This window comes from Battus philenor, unplaced genomic scaffold (genome assembly GCF_028537555.1).
Source record: "Battus philenor isolate CCGP_79_NKW_IND1 unplaced genomic scaffold, ilBatPhil1.0.hap1 SCAF_21, whole genome shotgun sequence".
In the NCBI taxonomy this organism is placed as follows: Eukaryota; Metazoa; Arthropoda; class Insecta; order Lepidoptera; family Papilionidae; genus Battus; species Battus philenor.
The window spans coordinates 1990871-2010132 of NW_027181684.1; the positions used below are offsets into that span (position 1 = coordinate 1990871).

The 19262-nt window shown below is 34.0% G+C and overlaps 1 protein-coding gene across 1 annotated transcript in view; it reads left to right on the top strand.

The window, feature by feature from the left end:
- The first annotated feature begins 10729 nt into the window (after positions 1 to 10729).
- LOC137923219 (uncharacterized) overlaps positions 10730 to 19262 on the top strand; it is a 30846-nt gene continuing 22313 nt past the window's right edge. The window contains exon 1 of the mRNA XM_068766402.1: positions 10730 to 12148. Within this exon, the coding sequence (XP_068622503.1) occupies positions 11194 to 12148 (955 nt within the window). The 5' untranslated portion in view covers positions 10730 to 11193. The remainder of the gene's footprint in view (positions 12149 to 19262) is intronic.

The following is a 19262-nucleotide window of genomic DNA, read 5'->3' on the forward strand; positions in this document are numbered from 1 at the left end:
ACAGAGTGCGCTTCGATGCGTAAGATGTCACATAGCTAGTGAACGCGACCGAGGCCAGGGTCCTTCTCCCGGGCAATGGCTCTAAACTCTTAGTAGCTGGCGCGAGAGCGCATTGGAATGTTTGTTATAAAAACAAAAGTCCACTGAACCGATAGCACGCTTCCTTCCGCACATACAAGGATGAGCAGTGCCCTGGAAACGGAGGTAAAGTTAAAGATAGATTTAGAGAGCATCGCCTTAATGATGGGCGACGACAACCTTCGCCCATCATTCCTATCGTTTGCTCGTAGGGTGGTGGTGGAGTGACACTGTTAATAGAAACAAAACAGTATAGATAAGTAGGTACCTAATAAACTGCACATAAAATAACTAGTCAATCAATAATAGGACAAATAGAATACGAAAAGTATAGTGAAGAAAGCACAACCCAAAGAAAACTGTGATAAAAAAATTAGAACATGTAAATAATAAAAAAAGAATAAAAAAAGTACCTAGCCACCTAAGAGTAATAAGAAAGAGCAAAATGAAAGATATTGTAATGGATATAAGGTAAGAATAAAAGAAATTGAGAAGTATAACAGTGAGTGAAGAAAAAAGATGAAAAATCTGAAAAACTCATTTGTAAACAAAGACCCTGATTCCAACTAATTAGGGGTACGAGAGGCCTCCAATAGTGGGAGCGACAAAAAAAAGATAGCACGCTTCCAGGATCCCACGCCACTTGATATGTACCGTTCACTGCTAAGTGTTCAAGAATTCTTTACTGGGACGGAACGTCAGTTTGTGCTGCTTGCCTTCGGTGCACCGTACTTGTGTTTGACTGTCATGTATTACGGGTGGAGTTATTGTTATGAAGTTTGTGTTTGTAGTGTTCTAACTGGGAAGGATGAGGTGTATGAGGTAGGAGCAGTAAGGACGTCTCTTTCTAATCAAGAAAGAGGGAAGGAGAGCGTAGAATGATGCGTTCACTTTCATTCTTTCGTTGCGTTCATCAGTTTCGCCGATATTAATTCTATATTTAATTTACCGATAAGAGTGTTACAAAGCACGAGTAACAGAAACGTAGTGTGCCGTAAACACGCGTGAGCTTGAAGTTATTTATAGATTTTTGTGTAAGGTCCTCGGAAATTCTAACCGAGTACTATCTCGAACTTTTTAGAACCATCTCCGTAGTATAAATAGGTGTACTCCCCATGTCGAAAGCCAAAACGGCTAACAGCACGCATCAACATTAGAATATAGCCAGTCGACAGTTCAGTGTTGTTTTTCAAGTTATAAGATGATGGTCTACGACCAGTGATACAAAGTGACTATTAAGTACATACCAAATAGTCACTTTGTATATAGCAAATAACTTTATTTGTATAGTGATTTTCAACCGATTTGGAAGCGAAGTTTGGACTGAGCGATGACCATCTGATGTGTGAATAAAGGACTTCTTGTGAACCAGGGGTGTTTTATTTCGAGTCAGAACCCACAGTATGTAACAAGAGCTATAGCTCCCTATAGGTACTATTTGTAAGTTAAAATCTAGTTACAGTATTCACTGAGAGATACACACGCACACGCGCGCGCGCTCACCCACACACAAACACACACACACACACATATATATATATATATTATAAGTACATATGTAGGTACCTTTATGTACGTATGTTTGTAAATATGTATGTTTTGTACACGTCTACTACCCATTATTTATACTTCTACTGTTTCCAAACTATGGTTGTCTGTAAGAGATTGCCTCGTGTGATAAGACCGCGCATTGTACTTTTTTGTACATTATTGAGAAACTATTTAAATGTATCCTAACGTGTACAATAAAGAATATTATATGAATAAATAAATTTTGCCAAGGTCCTTCAGCATTTCTACATTTTTTTTTGGAGTCACTTTCAATAAAACCTTATAGTTAACTTTTGCTTATAATTGTCAATAATGACTTAAATTCTCTCATATTTTAAATCGCTTTTTAAGGTTTTCATACTATATAATCTGTTGTTTTCAAAATTATTTGTTATCTAGTGGGTCGTGTTTTTAAAAACAGATAGATGATAGATAAGCTTAACTAAATTTAGGTTTGCTACCCCGAGAGCAAAATTTATAAGTTCTTTTGTTTTAAAAAGCGATAGATCCTCCAAGAGGGACTGTCCCTGCTTAGCAGGGAATCCCCTGGATCTTAGTTCGAAATGATTTTAAACTTATCCGATGTCCATCAAGTTGTCAAGTTGTTATTCTCAGAACGTCGGATATACGATGTTTAAAACAACTTACTAGATAAACTGAATGTTTTTAAATTGCACGTTATCTTATATTTAGCTTTTTTTTCTGATAATTCAACTGCTATTTATTGTTAAGTTTAATAATAATGCACTTTATTTTATATCCAAGCGACATATTATAAACAAAATAATATAAACAACTTTCTAGATAAACTAAATGTTTTTAAAATGCACGTTATCTTTTATTAAGCATTTTTTTCTTATAATTCAACTGCTATTTATTGATAACTTTGATAATAATGCACTTTATTTTATGTCTAAGAGTAAATATAAACAAAATGGAAACAATACAATAACAAAATAGAAGTACAATAAGCTGTCTTATCGCATTCCGTAATTTCTTTTAGATAACCTACATTGAAAAATATTTTATATATAATAAAAATACGTATAATAACTACTAATATATATAATACAGCAACTGTTCACTGACCGCTTTCCCCATCTCAAACCTTTTTGCGTAATTTTATAAAATACATTTTTAGCTGATCTTCAATCGTCACAAGGAATATTTTTAATAAATTTCAAGACTCTAACTCATATAGTTTCAGAGATATCGTGATGAGTCAGCATGTTGTTTTAAATCACTTTTTATTTATTAATAGATTAGATAATAAATTACACAGCAATATCATCATTGTATCAGTCGAAAAGAAATACGTACATGAAATTGAACAATAATAAATAAATATATAGTTATTTCAGAGAAATTGTAAATTTTATTTTAAGAAAGTGAAAAATAATGCATGCAAACAAATCCTTTGACAGTAGTCACAGAGGTTACTTATATCACAGGCAATAATATAATGTCAAAGTTGCTGACGTCATGCTATTTAAAAATCGTCAAAGGGCCTCTTCTGCCCTGTCATAACTGTGATCATAAAATAAACTGAAGTTATCATTTTAAAATTCCTGGCCGGACGGCAGTTAATTTTTTTCCTAGGTTAGTAGTACTATCTTTAATTCTTTGTCGAAATATCATTTGACTCTCCTCAAACCATTTTGAAAAATGTTTTGTGTCTCGATTGGTGACAAAATCAGCTTATGTCGTTCTGAACTACCGTATTCGCCTGATTTGGCTCGGTGCGACCTCTGGATATTCAGCAAACTCAAAAGTCCAATACAATGTCGTAGTCTGACACAATTAAGGAGCTAAAAATCGAATCGAAAAAGGTCTTGAAGGCCCCATGGAGGGGTGAAACACGTGTTAAGTCAATTAACGGTGGTAGTTGTGTTTCGCATTTTTTGCTACATGCGCATTTTCCAGCGGGCTGGTGGGCGGTGCACTTCATTGCACGACCACTGCTACATAGCGGAAGTAGCTATATTAGTACTTTTCTTACTTAGTAGAAAATAAAACTAAAATTGTGACCTTAAATAATTATTAAACCACTGTAAAGCAAGTCCCTATTCCACATGTAGTGAAGAAGGAAATGTCCTAAAAAATACCTTTTGGCCTCAAATACCACTATAGACGAGTATTTCCGCGGATCTCATTTCTTGTTTGATCTGTCAGCTAAACACAGTAACTTAAAATTTAAATTTAGTACATGATAATTCAGATATAAAACACGGGAGCGTATTTGCCAGCAACAAAGTTACTATTTTTATGAAGGCCACAGAACGGTATAACAAGCTTATCTTTATTTCTAGTGCTAACCTTATGTGTATCTTATATTTATACATATAGACAAGATTGTCATATATGTATGCATTATGAACTGTCATAACTCATTTCCGTGAAACTCTTCTCTTAGAGACTTCTCATGTTATAGATTGCAAGTCCAACTCTCTTCTGTAACATAAAAACTGTCACATCAGCAATATCACCTAAAAGTAACCGGCAGGACATAATGCTATGAAAATAAATTAAATTAAAAAACAATTTCGTTCGAAATTACTGAGTACATACTATGCAATTTAAACCATAATATAAATATATAAACAAACATAATATAAATATATAAACCATAGTCTTTGATCCCTGTTTAGTAATGTTTTTTCATTGTTTGACTATAAATCATTATATGTTCTCAGTGAGATAGTTATAAGGTAACTAATTTCATATTTCTAAGCTTCTAAGTTTGTACTTTCTTACTGTCTTTTGTTACTGTCTGTCTTCAATAAAGTAAATAAATAAATACCCTAATCGAGCTGTTTTAACATCTGTTAACTAATGGATTTTTAATAGCACATGTTGTGGAACTGAGCTCTTTTAAAATTCACAGGTATGGGGGAACCCATTGCAATATTAGGGGGACTAGAAAGCAATGTCGTTTCTGTCGACATATTTTACAGAAAAACCGATTGATTTGTTACCACTTCGGCAATGATTTGTATACTGGATGTCAAAAGGTTGTTGATAACGAAGGTGAACATATTGTTGATTAGAAATAAAATTTTGTTACAAATGTAGTTGTGTGAATTTAACTAGAACGACATAAATTTCCGGTCTCCTTAATATATTTTTTCCTGTTCGTATCTTATTGTTTGATTTTGCTTCTTTTTTTTTTAAAAAAACTATTAGTATACTCTACATTCATTGTTGACATTTTCAGTCGTTCTTTTGTTTTATTTGTCCATATTATCTTCCATTCTCGTACATTCATTTACAATCCTTTCGCCCATCGCTTCTCCTTCGCCGCATTAATTTTGATTTTGATTCCTATTTTCAACTCTATATTTAATCCCTTTCATTTTTTAAAAAAAAATTCTATGTTGTTTTTCCTCCTGTTTTACATTGCATGCATATATTTAGTTATCACATCCTTGGTGGCAATTTCTACCTTCCTTAATAATTCTTGCTTAGATTGTGGTCTCTCATGTTGGAATATAGGAACGCAAAGATAACGTCTAAGGTTTTAACATTAAATATTAGGCAAAGCGAATTTTACAAATTTTGTCTTTTTCTCGTCTAAAAATACTTTTTCAGCATTGAATGCAAAAGCATAAAGGCCCCTATGCTTATGCCTACATTTAGAAAAAAAATCAAAACTTCAGCAATATACCATGCATGCGATAAAAAATATATAATGTCCAACAACGTTCTATAATCAAAAATTCGAAGCTTCTAGAAACAAACGACGTGACGTAATCCAAGACTGTCGAATTGGGCTTCGTTCTATTTAAAATAAAAATAGTCTGGAATTCAAATTAAAGAATAATAAATTATCTTTCATTGTTATAATCATGTAACTTTATTAATTTTTCTCTTCTTGTTAAATCTTACAATACTTTTCAACTAGATTCTAACAATTTGTGTTCAAGTGAGATAATATGATGAACTATTTATTAGTTCGATAATCTATCTGGACACGGGCTACCATTACCGTTTTAAGTACTGTACCTTAGGACGGGGGGGGGGGGTAGGAAATACTCCACCTGAGGTGGGAGTCGAGGAAGAAAAAGCATGGATGCCGCCACCACAAGCGTTGACGGTTACTGACGGTGACTGAAGGTTTGGAACGACTGATACTTCTCTCGCAGCACGCATACCTAAGGTATCAGTTGGTGGCGGGCATGTAGTAACAGTCTCTAACATCCAGGTGATATATAAATATATAATAGTAAAGGAATATAAAATAGGTTACAAAATAAAACGTGAATATATATAAAATTTGTAAAATAAAGATCAAAAATAAAAAGTTGAATTTGGGACAGTATTCTGGAGAGAAGGCGAAGTAAGAGACTGAGAAGGACAAAAGAAGAGAGCGGAAATAACAACAACTTACATATGGCAGAAGAGTAGAAAAAGTCCCTAGAAACGGGTGCCGTTAAAAAATTACATACAGGATTTCCTGGAGTCCGTCTTTTAGACATTGTATCTTGATCAGCGGGTTAGATGTGCAGCCCCGCCCAGGGATGTAGCTTAGTACAGTATCCAATAGCATCTGCATGTTCCGTAGGAGATCCAGGTACCCCTGCAAAGGTGCGGAGGATGTCCACGAAGGGGATTTTAGTGGGTAGGACTTGTACATAACATTGTGTCCCGGAGAGCGCGACATCTTGCGCGTATCCAGAAGATTTTCTCAATGCTTCCCTTTTTTTACCATAAAAATTGAAAGGTGTAGAATTAAAGGTCATGATATCTTCAGATATTTTATATAATTTACGTGTCTCTAGCGAGGTCCTGTAACCCCTCGTAATGTTCTGAAGACGGTTAGTTTTGTTTAAGTGAGTGAGAATCGTCATCATCATATCAGCCGCCGCCCACTGCAAGACAGACTTCCCCCAAAGATCGCCACTATGACCGGTTTTGCCTTGCTCGCATCCAGTGACTTCCAGCAACCTTGACTATGTCATCTACTAAGCGGCTACTGAGGGACCCCCTCGCTGGGTCTACCTGGTCGTGTTCGCCACTGAGAATCTTTCGGTCCCAACGGCCGACGGTTTCACGAGCGATTTACACCGTCCACTGTCACTTCAGTCAAAATACGATGAAGACCTTGGTTCTCTCTCTCTTATCTTCTCATTTCTTATTCGATCATGCAACGAAGCGTTCTCCATTGCTCTCTTGGTGACAGTCAGTTTGAAATCCATAAGTCATCACTACCAACGTACATTAATCAACGACCTTCATCATCAAATCGCGAAGGAATTTGAATTTGAAGACGATTGAGAAGGAATACCACATATCGATAACTGTAAGATGTCCACGTATAGACAGAAAATTTTGTAAAGGTAGTCAGAAAAGACACTGAATGCGGTTCGTCTCCAACTGGTTCTTTTGGAAAGGTGTGAGTGGAACTATTGTCCAACAGTAGACGCCGTGCCGCTGAATCATAGATAATCCCTTGTAACCCTGACAACTCTTAAATTCCCCGTCCTTCATTATAAAGAATCTTATGCAAAAATCACTCTACCAACAAGCAGTACCTACACTGGTATACTATATACGTGGCCACTCAAACACTACTCCCGATTCGCATCCAAAAGATGTAACCACGTGACCTCATGTTAAAACCTTAATATACCTCCGTTCAACTTACCGGACCTTCACAAGAAAAAATCTACAGTATAATTTTTTGATGAGTTGGCCCGGCACATTGTCCTAAATCTCAAGGCATTTAACTAATAAATTAGCAGCTAATATATAATTGAGTATTCCAAATTGTATTGTTAATATGTATAAATTTTAGCTGTATTCACCCATAAGAGAAAATTGTGTAAGAAAAATTGTAAAAAATTATAAAACGCTGTCGTGCCTCGCAGCTGGGAGAAGAAAGATCCGTATCAAATAGCGGCAACCCTCTCCCAACTGTCTGCGTTTAGTTAAAGCGAAAAATAAATATTGTAAAAAAACACTAGCGATACAAATTAGAATTAATAAAAAAAAAATACTTGGCCTACCAAGTATTTAGTATAACTTAATGAACTTCATAGGTTACGAGCGAACTCATTGTTGCCTCCTGATTTTTGAATGTCAAAAACCCTTTGTAGTAATATATTACAATTATCATCATTATCATTTCTTTAAGACGTCCATTGCTGAATATATGTCTCTCCCCTTTTCCGGCATTCACCGTCTTCCGACAACTTTAGCAAAACCTTCTCTCTAGAATCTTAAGGTACCAGCGGCCATATTTTTCGCGCAATGAGGCCTCTCTTCTGTCACTTTGACTTGTCAAGCTGGGCAATGTCGGCTACATTCTCCGTCTACGAAGCATAATCCTCTCCGTGGCTCATTGAGCGACTTTGAGCTTCTCAATGAGGGTCAAAGTGAGAGACTGTCGTGTGAGTTTCATGGCCCTAAGTCATTTGTTATGAAAAAAAGCAAACAAAATGTTTATTACCATAGCAACAATAAATCACTCATCAGTTAAATGAGATGCACTTAAAAAAAATTCATTATCCCGATCCTTTTCTTTTGTTCGAATACAAAAATCCAAAAATGTTAATTTCTCTAAACCTGTTACATTACGTCCCTAGAAACAGTTACGTGTAAGTTGGGGGCTAAAAATTTTAAAGAAACTACTTCTTTTATAAATAACTGAATTTTTATATCAGGCTCATCGGAAACTAGAGTGATATTCGGTTTTGTGAAGCATTTTGTTATTATAACGCATTAACCAAACTGTCCAAATCCAATAATGAAAATAAAATACAGGATGATTTGTCATAGATGTAAAAGCTTTAAAGTAGTGAATGTATAGCATTTTTATAAATATATAAAACATTTACTTCTATTTAACTCAACCTGTATAAAGTGATCACTCTGAAATCATCATCAGGTCAGCCAATAGACATCTACTAGAAGGCAATTGCCTATCCAAAGATCTCCATAATGAACTGACTTACACTAGTGGTGGGCCTATCCAAGCTGTTTCTACCGGTTCATTCTGCAAAATGTTTTATTTATAATAATCTTCTTACTGGCCATTTGTACTGATTCCATAGAATGCTGTCATATAAACGGATGTTCTTTATTCAAATTTTGGATAACTAGACAAAACAAATATTTTTAGATAATAGTTTATATATTATTAAAATATTAATAACACTATTATCGTTAAAATAATCTATACTGTAAAATATTCTATATAAAATATTTAACATACTTTCCTTTCGTATTCTATAATTTCGGAACGCTATGTTAAACTTCTATTTATTAACAAATAAAAAATGTATACAAGTGTAGTTGTTAATATTTCTCCGGTTGAACACACCCTCTAAGCATTCCATTAACATCCGGTATCGAAACGCCGAACAGTTATTCTTATTGATTTAAATATAAATATCTTTTTATATTTATAGTATCAGACGTAACGTATATACCATTTCTCCAAGCGCGATATGAATTTCTTTAAAAAAGCTTTATATCTACACGGCCTTCATTATATTAAATGAAAAAAAGTATTTAACTTGATTATAGAATCCATAAATATTATTGTTTTAAATATGATTCTTAGACAAAAATCTTTAGTAAAATCTGATTACACAAACTTAGTAAAAGTGTGTCAGCCTTTTTTTGCGTCAAATGCACCTGTTGTTACTCTAAAAGTTGCAAAAAAATTCTAATAATGTCATTGTTACATTTTGATTATAGATATTTCTATACAGTTAAATGAAGTACTAAACATTGTAAAAAGTTGTAATATACTTCTTGTAAATATATTACTGTAAGGTATATAACAGGTTCTTTTTTTTATTCGGAAAGTTTTTAAATTGAACGTATATAATAAAATATTATCTAGGTTTTTCTTTTATAACCTTATCAAGGATTTAATTAAAACAGTTTTAGTTTGGTGCTCCTATTATAAATATTTTACGGTTGTAATTTTATATATAAAATCATAATTCAGCGTAATTATATGCGGGATAATTCTAATTCAGCCTTACGTTTGCGGGTCGATAAATCTGGATCACGATGAACGGAATCGGAAACCTGCTGTACCTTCTCTCTCCCAGAAGCCCTTAGGCCGCCGGTTTGCTTCACATTTAATATATATTCCATATCCTTAATTTTTTTTCATTAATTTCCTTATTAAAGTCGCGCCCGGACACAGTTTTAAGTCGTGAAAATAGTATTTAACGCGAAAGAAGCGTCTAACAGTAATGAGCGAAGTGTTCTTTAAATAATATTGTTTCACATAATAGGCGCTTTGGGGCCCCGTGAAGCGATTCATTGCGACAAAATTTTCAAAAAACGACTTTTTGTTTGTTGTTGTGTAACCTATTGTTTGCTTGGGGTATAAGATTTAAATGTTAACAAATTCTTGGCTCACCCTGTAGGTTAGAAGTGCTTACGTAAGATTGTAATTGCATTATATATCTACCTACGTTCTCTTTACGCTCATAGTAAAATACCTAAACATTTGACATCTACTTTTTACTTATTCCTGTCCCGCTCACTCATGCAGGGGATTATTGTTCATGGAATGCGCGCGTCGGCTAGTCTCGCTACGCGGCGCTTTAAGGCGGAAATTAAGTTATACTTTTACATGGTAAGACTCTAACGCTATTGTAATAGAGTTGATTTTTAGTTGGCAATTTGTAACGAAGTATTTTTGAGCATATAAACGATGTTACGAGACTATCCATAGTGACTACCTACTTTGTAAGAGTACATTCATAAATCTTATTTCTAATCGGCGAGAAATGTAACCATAGATGTGGCATTATTTAAAATTTAGAAAAAAAAAAAGAAAATTTTAATAAATTATTTGTATAACTAGTTTTAGTTTACAAGTCCAAAAATAGACTCACGGTTTGGTAGCTAAAAATGAAAAGTCCTTGAGAAGTAGTCTCGTGAGGAGTGCGGCTACGTCACCGACGGGATTTCTGTACGTACGTATGGCGCTAGCTTTTGCCCGATTGGCCAACAAAGCCTTGTCGGCGGCCATTTTGTTCATTGCTGAGTCACCAAAAGGTGAAAAATATACATGAACCGCACTCCCCACGAGACTATACAACGGTATTGGGCATTTCCCTCGTGAACACAAAATTTGGGTTTCATGTTCCTTCAACCGATGCGTGAACACAGCACACTTTCCTGAGATATATGCCACAAAATATTATCTCCAGCCCTGAAAGTTCTGAAAACTAATAGAGATAACAAGAAAATTTATTATTTTCAAAAAGTTATAAACGCCAAGACGGAAGTTTGTTTTCCACCTTAGTCGCCGCAGGCCATCGCTCGCATTCACACGCTTGTATACAATTGGATTTCATAAAATTATATTTGAGTGAAGACTAAAGGAGCGGCAGTGTTTTTTTATTTAAAAAGACTAAACCAATAATCTGTCAAGTTTGAGTGAAGTGAAATATATGTTACGGAGTGCAGTGCCAGTGTTTACGTATCTTTCATGAAGCTGTTATGACAAATGGACATAATGTAGTCGTGTCCATCCCATGGATGATATGACGGACTAATTGGAATTTGTTCTTAGTGGAATTACAATTTTCCAAAATGACTGATACGACACTCGTTAAGGTGAAAACCGAGCGGCCCGATGAGGCGGAGATCAGGGAGCTTGCCGCGAAGATGGTGGAGGCCAATAAAGCGAAGGCTTTAGCGGTTTCGGCGGCTGCGGCAAGACCACCGCCCGGTGGTCTTATGAATGCCGCTCCGGCTGGCCCTGGAGGGCAAATGGGTATCATCAATTTCCTGAACCGAAAACCTGGTGCTACGAACGAGCAACCGCGGCCGACCAGTGACGACAAAAAGACGCCAGCTCCGGACGAAGCCAGTTGGAAAGGTCACTTCGGTTGGGACATGCTCGGCAAATGTCATATACCTTATATTTACCGGTCAGGCGAAAAGTACGTAGCCGTTCGCATGGTGGAGATAAAACTCCTCAACAAGTACCTGAACTACCTCCACGCAGACATCTACTCGTGCACGTGTATAAGGAGTTACTACATTACGGAAATAGAAGCGCGGCTTCTCAACGAAATTAACAACAGACATTGCGACGGTCAGTTTGGTCGTGAACCGTTCACACAAAAGGACCTCGTGGTGAGGCTTTCGGACGCCTACGAGTTCTACAATTTCCTGGACGTTTGTTATAACAAGTTGTTACGCGGGACAACTAACAATAAGGACAAGTGCGGTTTCATTCGGATAAACAAGGAATCTGTCGTACCATACACAGTGCGGGATAATCAGAAATTCGTTCCATTATTCTACTTCGAAGGTGAAACGGACAATTTAAAGTTGAAGGCGGACCAGCTCAAGGGCTGGGATCTGTCTTACCTGAAGTTCTGCTGTAAAGTGCAGGGCATACGAAACGAACTGTTTGCCAGTGAAACATGCTCTGTGATCAGTTTGACGGACATTAAGAGTTATTTCCCGCCCGGGACCGAGTTTGAGGAATACTGGCCTAATAAAGTTGTGGAATCACAGCTTCTCATATCAGCTAAAGGTAAATTATTGAACGTCATTATTCATTTAACTTTTTTATTTTTAATATATTATTTATTATTTATTCAACATTAAGAGTTGAAGGTTGTATATAAATTGGAATTTTGTTGCATCAATCATCATTATTTATCCACTTATTACTGTTTTTATAATGGCCAGCATAAATCTCAGAGTAGGCAAGAATCGCAACAATGGGAATTGGTATACACACATACATAAAAGATTTTGGACCCCAGTCACAAATTGAATGTTTATAAATACTTCATCTTCTGTTTCTCTTCTTTTGAACTGGTTATTGAGGACTCTTTTATTTCCATCAACTAAATTCTATCACCAGTGAAGCACTTAAATTAAGACATACATTTAAACAGACAGATTTTAAAAACAAAAAAAATAATTAGTTATCTCTTATATAAATAAACCAATTTAAAAGAAAATAAAAACATACTCAAATGGTACAATATGTTATATCCTAGATTATCACTGAACAAAGTAATCTCTGAGGAAAATTTTTGTCACTTATTGGAATTTGGCTAATGAAAAATTTTATTTCAGTTTATTAAAAAGTTACTTTACTTTTATTCTACAGTTATTAAAAAATAATATGAAATTTTATAAACATGCACTTCTTAGTTTTTGTGTAATTATCTTCCTCACATAATTATGTATAATATTGTAATACAGAAATATTTATTTACTTTAAACTCAATATTTTACAGATTAAATATTCAGATTCATTGTAGACTATGGCTATAGCCAGCTAATGATATTCTTCACCAATGAAATTGATTAAAATTATTAAACAAAATCATTGAAATCTCTATTAAAAATGTACAATTCAATAGCAAATTCAATGTTGATATTGATAAGTTTTTAAATGTTTATTTATATTCTAATAAGTAATGTATTCTGGAAGTAGGCTGTGTCCAACAGGTCCTATTAAAAATGTCTTTGGTGTGCCTATGTCCAGCTCTGGACATCATATTGCCGTTATGATGATGGTGAAGTAATTTGTGAAAAGTATAACTTAAATCATATTTACATTTAAATGATTTATTTAAACTCATTGAACTAATTATTTAAACTAACCTAACAATTTTAGTTTCAATTCATAGATATTTTTTTTTATTTATTGATTGCAAGGCAGCCAGTTATCAAAAACAACTTATAGTGCCTGTACTAACCTAATATCAAATTATTTATTTACTATAACTAATCTATAGGGCTTCATAAAGATTTTAGTATTTACAATAAAAGCTACATATAAGTGATTTGAAATATATTGCCAAAACTTTATTAATATGTGTTCAAATAATATTTAAATAAAGATTTTCATAGATAGATAGAGGTTTGATGAACATACAATCATCACTTCAGCTGTAAGACATCCAATACTGGACATGGCATTATCAATGGATTTTCAATAGGATCAGCAGGAAGTATCATGCATCCGGGATACAATAATTATTTCATATTCTAAATATAACCATTTAATCATGTTATTTGAAATAATTGCAGAGTTAACATATTGATTTTAGTATGCAACAAAATGTGTGTGGAAAAATAATTGTCTTATATTAAACTATTGAATGTAGGTGTATAAGGACTTCTACTGAAGATATAATGAAGTAAATGACATCAAAAAATATAATGAACATCCATTCTTCTATAAAATATGTATTTATTTTGTTTTTTTTTTTTTTTGTAGACAAATGCATTTTGATCATTTTAATTGAAAGCTTCACTGGGTTCAGGAGGACTGGGGTTGATACTGCATAGCCTAGAATCACAGTACTCAAGAATAGACATCAGAGGTCTATAATATAAGCAGTATTTAGGATAATTAGTTATAGATGTAAAAGCTGAAGAAGGTTAAATGGAGTACCTTATTTGTTGTCAATTAGTGTATGGTAAACTGTATCCAAAAATATATAACAAATAATAAATAACATTATGATATCAAGGTTATAAAAAGTATTTTCAAAATTTTCATTACTACATGTTAAAATCAATTATTGTTTACTATCTGTGGCTGTAGACTTTAGACTATAAGTTATTGGCCCATCATATGTTAATCAAACAAAGTAATGTTTCTGATCTCACTACATTACAGTTTACAGTATTTTTAAACCTGCATGCTAATTAACTCTAAATATATGATTAAGGCATTTAAAATAATACACTAAAGATAAGATCAACAATCTAACTAAATATTTATATATCAAGCCAAACATTTCCTTGTTTTTATATAAATATGGACATTGCTTCCTGTAAAATATTCTTTTCTAAAACTTACTTTTTTCAATTATTTATGATCATGGTGAGGGATACTCTTAAATTTTCTCCAAAATATTAAATCAGAAATGGGAAGATTGTAGACGAAGGAAACTTAGAGACAACCTAGAAAATCAGCCAGTTAAAATGCAGTAGGTCAGATCACTTAGTCCGCAAAATAGCTGGCCGCAGGGGCTTCATAGCTCTGGAGTAAATACCTAGGACCTGCAAGCTCAGCATGGGACATCCAATCACGAGACAGACAAACAACCTTGTTATTGTACTCCTATGTCTTACAACTAAAATAATAAAAATGATGTAGTTAAATATTATTTTATAGAGGCTGTTTTATCATTCCAGTTATTAAAAGATAAATTATTATAAACAAAAAGCTATTTAGATTGTCTTCTCTCACACAAACAGGTGTAGTTTGTCTCCTTCTCACAAGCAAGTGCGCAACTGCTCTTATTTACCCAATTGGATCTGATTTTTTTAATACACAAGTGTTTTTCATAAAACAATAAACATATATGACAAGCAAACAAATAACAATTGTAGTTTCTATGGATTAAATTTATAATAGTAAATAATATATATTAAATTTGTATTTCCTCTTACAAAATCTTAAATTGCACCTGATGCAAGATGAGAGCTTTGCAAGTTGAAGTGATAAGAGAATGCTGTTGGGGCCTTAGTGTTCTGGAGTGGAGAACATGGTATCCTAAAGGAGCTGGGCACAGCCCGGTTCCACCTGGCACAATTGAAAATGTATGGAAATCTGAGGAAGCCCATGTTAATTAGTGGATGTTCTAATGTTGAAATGATAATTTCTTTTTGCTTAAGTTATGTGTCTGTTTATGTCTTACAATGTCATGTGCATACACACTATACCAATCATGAGTTGATGAGTTTCATCATCATCATTTCGGCTCCAAGATGACCACTGCGGAACATAGTTCTCCAGAGTTTTCCAATTAACTTCCACTAACTTAGCTTCTATAAATGAGGCTCACATTTTATTTAATCTGTATCTTATAAGTGTATAGAGCATGTCAAAAATATCCTTAATGTTCAGGGACTTTCTTATCTCAGATACATGAACATCGAGAAACCATTACATTTGATGGTAGTTCTGTTCTTTGGAAAGAAAAATTTGCGACAAATCATTTTGTACTGGTTTGCATATATTTTTTTATTGAATTCACATTTCCGCCTTTGACAATGTTTTATTAACAACTTTAAGTGCTAACTTGTTATATGTACATGGCAAAATGTAAACATGCCCTACATTTGAATGTAGATTATATGCAGTGTAATCAAAAATTGTAAATATGCACATAAAGCAGGAAATAAAATTGCAATCTATTGAATAAATTGTCATATTGATGTAAATAGTTTCTCATTGATCTTTTTTGAAGGTCCAGCAAGAAATGATTGATTGCAGATATACACATATTTAATAGGTGCGGCAAAAATTCTTTCGCATTTTATATAAAACTAACTATACTGTATAGGTGCAATTTTGTAAGTAATGACATGGGTGCTATTGTTATAGAAATTTTAGGATTTTATAAAAAAAAAACTTTACAAGTATTATATACATAAAGAATCCTGATGAGATCGAAATAGGTGGAAGGCTGAAGATCCAAGGCCAGGACTATATGGCGAATGGATTGTCACTTCCAAGCCAAATTTTAATTTTTTCCTTAGTGACTAAAGATGCGCGTGATCTAGTGTTATAACTATGTATGACCTTCCCCTCTCTATTGATTATTTTCGGACATTTTCTCCCAACTTTTTGATTTAATTTCATTAGTTGTTGACAGTAGTAATCTGAATCAATGGTTTTGCCCTGCAGTCAAAACTTATAATATACTGTGAAAGATAGGTTGTTGAGTAAAAGTGTGTCGAACATATAAGGAACACTGTATTGAATATTGCTAGTCGATTTGGTTCTTGATTCTCTTTTGACTTGTTCCTACATTTCTTTGCTCTATACTTCTCTTCTTCTGCATCTTTACTTTGCCGCTATATCTACACATTTTGCATAGTGCAACTTGTGGGTGTCTGAACGTGCATAGCTCTACGTGTAGGTGCTGTGCGAGTGAGATAGCACTAGGGATTAATGTTTGACGTTCTATTGGTTGATTTGGCGTTCCCCGTATATACAATACCCTTATAATTTATACCATATACACAGCGCCTCCTCATTGTTTGCCCGGGTTTTTGAACTCTGACTGATCTTCGATCACGAACTTTTTCGTATATTCTTCCATCATACGTGAACTACTTGTCATCACCAGCTACATTATTTTCAAAAAGGCTCAATAAAGTTTTTAATTATTAAAACACGGTTCATTAGGTGTCTTTAGTAAGATGGTGTATTCCTGTAGTATGTAACTCTTATGTATATAGACAGCTTTATCAAATGTGCTGAAATTAGTTTTATGGTCAGTCTTTAATTCTGTAGCTACTTCGTAAATATTGATGGTGCTCTTGGGCGCCATTAGTTGGAATGCTAAACACGTACTAAAGTGACAAATGAAGTCCCGTTTTAAGAGATTTGGGCCAGGTCAGTCCATGGAGCGCCCGCCCAAACGAACTAAGAGGGGGGGAGTCCTCGAGGCTTGCTATATAAAATGTGGTCTAGACTAGGAGTCACAGTTACAGATAAGTTTGGTTATAGGTTTAAAATCTTTAAATGGGTGAATGTATAGTTCATTTGCTGTCAATCAATGTATGGTAAATTAATAAATGTTTTAAGAAATAATATCGTATTGATATTTTCAAAATTTCGTATGAAAATTTTCAAAATTCAGAGTACTACATAATAATAATAAAGCCTTTAATTTCTTGTACAAAGAAAAGTTGCAGAGTTATTAAATTCTTGTTTTACTGGCTTGTTTCTTAATCTTTAAGTATCCCTCCGCTGGTGAAGGCCTTCTCCAAAATAGCCAAGATTTCTGTCTTGTGCTGTTTGTCTCCAGCTCGGGCCTGTCGTTTTGCTAATATCCTCTGCCAGAGATGATTACTATTTATTATGTAACAATAATTATTGTATACAATTGCATTACAAGTGAAAAAAATAATATATTTTAACGTGAATACTTTATAAAGGGAATATAATATACAATATCCGGCGATAAATATAGCACATCGACCTTTGGAAAGAGATAGTCGGCTAATATCGGCTTCGTAGAGTGTTATCTCTGTCGCACACGTCATATGGGTTGATTGTCTCTTTCCAAAGTACGGTGTGCAATATTTATCGCCGGGTACTGTAATAAGATGAGAAATAGTAGAAAAAGTTTTACACCTATAACCATCTGTATATCATCTCATAGAAAATTATTATTTTAGTGCAAAAAAATATCTTGTAAGTTCTTTTCTGTAGGTGTCGCGTAACGAATATAAAATTAATTTTGATTATTTTTATATAATAAAACTTCTTTGACTATATTGTTATTGTACTACCTTTGTACATAACACTATCAAGTATTATAAGATGAATGTAGCACTCACACATGTTCATGATATTTGCATTTAGCATTTGTTAAATTGAGTATAAATTCTAATACAAACAAACTGGTTTAGAGGTTGACTTAAAAGATTTGAACAGAAGAATTTAAAACATACTGTATATGTTATTGTAAGTTTTTACTGCGGAATTCCGAAGTTGATGTATAGTGATCATTTTTGTCATGAAAAAAATGCTTGAACGGCCCAATGTAGTAAATAAGAATTAGATTGAACTCTACTATTATCGTCGTCGTCTATGTCTATATACGTTCACTGCAAGGCATAGATCTACCCCAAATATATCTAAGGAGGATATACCATAATCACCACGCTTGGCAGAAGGCAGGATTGGCGATGGCAATGTGGTACTGTGATACCCAAAAGACGTTGCTGCTCATCCTCCGGAAACTTGTTCGTGAGCAGTGTGGGAATGTTATATAATTAATGCACAAAGTGTGATATGTGTGATTGTATTCCGGGAATTGAACCCGCGACCCGGGATCGCATATATTAGTCTACTACCGTTGCGCTACTACTATAAAGAAAGGTACGAGGGTTTCGCACCTTCACAATAAATGCAGACTAGGTTTTTTTCTGATCATTGAGAAGGGCCTGAAAGTAATGTCGTTTCTGTCGACATATTTTACAGAAAAAACTGATTGATTTGTTACCGCCCCGGCATGGATTTGTATATGATGGCAAATGGTTGTTGATAACTAAGGTGAATATATTTTTTAAGTTGATTAGAAATAAAACTTGTAAAAATATAGTCATATAAGTTTAACTTAAGAAAGCGACATTACTTTGCGGTCCTCCAAATACAATAGTTATGGCATTAATTCCTAAACTTTACGATATGTTTAAATATCAGTTGACCATATTTTTTTAATAATAATTTAATAAATATTAAGTATAATGATTATACACATATATTTTGTTGAATAAAGCTACATGTAGGTACGTAAATAAGCACCAGTTATTTTGTTCATTGATTATAACAGCTTGGATTTTATGCGGTTTTTTTTTATTCAAATGTTTAACTTAGAAAAGTTTTTAAGAGGCGACCACGAGTTGGTAGACGGGGCGTGAGAAGATCCTCACGAGGTAGACCGACGACATTATCAAGGTCGCTGCACGTAGGCAGCGTGATGATGATGATGATGAAATATAAAAAGAAACCTTGGCATAAAACTTGTTCATATAAATAAAAAGCTGTTTACATATGGCCTATACTCGAATGCAGCCTTCAATATTAGATAGTGACACTATACAATAAAATAATATTAAAGAATAAACATTTTTAAATAAAAATAATTGCCCAA